General features: G+C 43.0%; 1 protein-coding gene across 1 annotated transcript; it reads left to right on the forward strand.

The window, feature by feature from the left end:
• The first annotated feature begins 1034 nt into the window (after positions 1–1034).
• On the forward strand, positions 1035–2000 carry LOC150058664 (endogenous retrovirus group K member 6 Gag polyprotein-like). Its single transcript, XM_090339658.1, has one exon. It carries the CDS (start codon positions 1035–1037, stop codon positions 1998–2000), a length of 966 nt encoding a protein of 321 aa, XP_090195784.1.
• Positions 2001–3749: the final 1749 nt, after the last annotated feature.

Below are 3749 nucleotides of genomic sequence, written 5' to 3' on the forward strand. Positions count from 1 at the left end.
AGAAATAAACGACCTCTGGTTGCAGCGATTTGAGTCTGTGATCATTCCCAGTCTGCCTCTGAAGTGACATGTCGTTGCTGTGGGCAGCGACAAGTGGTGGCCTGTACGTGGATGTTTTTTCAGCTCGGTGAGTAAGGACTGAGGAACCTCACAGAGAGCGAGGCTATAGTCATTCCCAGTCCGCCTCCGAAGCGCAGGTCACTTTGGCACAGTGGGGAAACTGAGGAACCTCATGGACGTCTCTAGCCAGAGCGGAAAAGGCAAGGCAATAAGGGGTTCGGTAAAGAACAGGGTATAAGGGGTTCGGTGAAGAACCGGGTATAAGGGGTTCCATAAAGACCCAGGAATAAGGGGTTTGGTAAAGAAACGGGAATAGTGGGTTCAGGAGATTCCAAAAACCGGATGTTGTAATCAAAGAAAAGGTTTGTTCAGTTGTTAAATGTGAATAACGTGTTCAGAAGTTTCCAAGGACCAGATGGTTAGTCATAAGAGATTTACTTAAATTAATGGTACTGTCGTAAAAGAATCCACAGTTAAGGCTTATGTGGATACGATAGCGAAAGTAAGTCCCTGGTTTTTGAATGAAGGACTTCTTAATGTACCACAGTGGGATTTACATAAGTTAGATTTGGAAAAAGCATTAAGACAGGGACATTTCCTATGTGGCAACTTATCCGGGAGTGCTTGTTTCGTCCAAACAAAGAGTTAAACAACAGGTGGAAAGAAGTGCAGAGATATATGAGAGTGAATCGAGTAAACAGGAAGAGGAGGAATTAAGTGGTAGTGATTTAGAAAGCCTGTGCTCGGAGGAGGAATTGCAAGACAGGGGACCACCGCCAGTAGTTCAGCCATTTGTGCCTCAGTGAGAGGAGCCAACAGCTAGCCTCCTCAGATCTATCTGCAAGTTAGCTAAAACAGTAGAAGCGTTAGAAATGGGGGATGAGTGGGGTTTTCCAGTATTTGAGGATCAAAATCAGGCAAGATTTCACCAACCAATAGACTTTAAAAGTGTTAAGCAGCTAAAGGAATCCGTTATGGCTTATGGACCCCAAGCACCTTTCACTATTAGTATGTTAGACTCACTGGCAAATTTAAATTTGGTTGCCGATGAGTTATCCTTAGAAACAGCACGTAGAAATGCTGTGGCAGGTTTCCCACAAAGAAATATTGAGATGCTTATAGGAGAGGGTCAGTATGCCACGTTACAGGCACAGCTTCAGTATGAACGAGGAACATATGCACAGATTGCTACTGTAGCTACTAGAGCAAGGAAGACCTTACAAGGTTCTGGTAATTTACAAGGTAGTCTCTCAAAGGTTCTTCAGGGACCTAACGAGCCTTATGCAGATTTCGTAGATAGACTCATTCAAATAGCCACTCGCGTCTTTGGCGACACTGACACTGCCATGCCATTAATACTTCAGGTGGCATTTGAAAATGCAAACAAATGGTGTCAAGCTGCAATAAGACCATGGAAAGCGCAGAAGGATTTATCAGTTTACATAAAAGTCTGTAGGGACATTAATGATGCAGTGGTCACAGGACAGCTGATTGTGGCAGCCATGAGGGGTGTGCCTCCCTTAGACCCAGCAGGAAGAGCTAGACAAAGAACTTGTTTTCACTGCAGCCAACCAGGACATTCTAACAATCAATGTCCTAGTAAAGGGCTCCAAAGAGCTTCAGTAATAAAGACAGAAAAGTCCCCAGTGCCAGGGATCTGTTCAAAGTGTGGAGGAGGTAAACATTGGGCTAATGAGTGTAGATCTGCCACTGATTTTGATGGGAGCCCGGGGAAGGGACCCGGGTCAAAAAATGGAAGGTGGAACCCTTTGCCTCGGGGCCCACAAATGTATGGGGCTATGGAGATGCCAGTGCGCCATACTCCAGGTATAATCCAGACCATTCCTCGTCGCAACCCCTTCTTTCCATTGACTCCCTCATCCGAGGAACCTCAGGCAGCCCAGGATTGGACCTCTGCTCCACCTCCCAACTCGTATTAATGCCTGAGATGGGAGTCCAATTAATTCCTTCAGGGATATCAGGGCCTCTCCCTCCAAATTCAGGAAGCTTACTCCTTGGGCATAGTTTGCTTACCCTTTCCAGCCTTCATATCCTTCCAGGAGTTATAGATTGTGATTATACAGGTGAAATTAAAATTATGGTAAATTCTCCCCGTGGTATCTCAGTCATCAGTCCAGGAGACAGAATAGCCCAATTAATCTTACTCCCAAGTATGCATAAACGTTTTAAGAGTATGCCTCAAAATAGGGAATCCAGGGGATTTGGGTCAACTTGAAAAGAACAAATGGTTTGTTGGGTGCAGGATTGTTCAAAAAGGCCTCTGCTCAAATTACTTGTGCAAGGAATGACCACTGAGGGTCTCCTTGATACTGGGGCAGACATATCCATTATCAATTCTCAACATTGGCCTAAGCAATGGCCTCTTCAGAAAGCTGATTGCACGCTGAGGGGGTTAGGATTTTCACAAAGTCCTGATCAGAGTTTTATCCTGGCAGGATAGGGAGGGACATAAAGGCACTTTTCAATCTTATGTGTTGGCATCATTGGCTATCACGTTGTGGGGCAGAGATATATTACAGGAAATGGGAGTACATGTTACCACAGAACTTGTCAAGGAAGACAGAGAATCCTGGATGGCAAAACCTGAATCAGGATATTATCCAGGTAAGAGAGCCTGGACAATGATGCACAAGCAGGGTTACCTGGAAGGGAAAGGTCTAGGAAAACTTCTTCAAGGAAATCCTAAGCCTATACCCATAACCAAGAAAAATGACTGCAGTGGAGTTGGTTATCCTTTTCATTAAGGGCCACTGTGAAATCACCATTAAAAATAACCTGGAAATCTAATAATCCTATTTGGGTCCCTCAGTGGCCCTTGTCAAAGGAGAAACTCCAAGCGGCCCGAAAGTTAGTACAAGAGCAATTGCAAGCTGGTCACATTGAGCCTTCTACTTCTCCTTGGAATTCCCCTATTTTTGTAATAAAAAAGAAATCTGGGAAATGGCGACTTCTTCATGATCTGAGGGTCATTAATAATTCTATGTTTGGGGACCAAGACATGTGAAAGGGTATCAGTGTATGGGAATTAATGCACCATCTATCTGGCAAATATTACGTAACCCTTCTATTAATTATAACAAAAAATGTATGAAAAAAATAATAATTCTATGCAACTTATGGGTCCCTTGCAACCTGGCCTCCTTAATCCTGTAGCCATTCCAAAAGGATATCAAATTATTGCTATTGATATTAAGGATTGCTTTTTTTCTATTCCATTACATCCTGAGGATGTTCCAAGGTTTGCCTTTGCAGTACCCGCTAGAAACATTGAAGGCCCTTGTCAAAGATTTCAATGGAAAGTCCTACCTCAGGGTATGGCTAACAGCCCCACAATTTGTCAGGTGTATGTTGATGCAGCCATTAAGCCCTTTAGAGAAAGCTATCCTGATGTAATGGTAATACATTTTATGGATGATGTTTTATTAGCACACCCCAATTTAAATTTACTTTTACAACTTTTTGGCTTAATGTCGGATATGTTACAGAGTCATGGACTTCGTATAGCTGAGGAAAAGGTACAATCAGGTTCTTCCATTCTTTATTTGGGATATCAAATTATGGGTACATGTATTAAGCCACAAAAAATTCAAATTGCTAAATATAAATTGATTACTTTAAGTGATTTTCAACATCTCTTAGGGGATATTAATTGGCTACGTCCCTCCTTG

The sequence above is a fragment of the Megascapheus bottae genome, chromosome 9 (genome assembly GCF_031878675.1).
Source record: "Megascapheus bottae isolate mThoBot1 chromosome 9, mThoBot2.hap1, whole genome shotgun sequence".
NCBI lineage: Eukaryota > Metazoa > Chordata > Mammalia > Rodentia > Geomyidae > Megascapheus > Megascapheus bottae.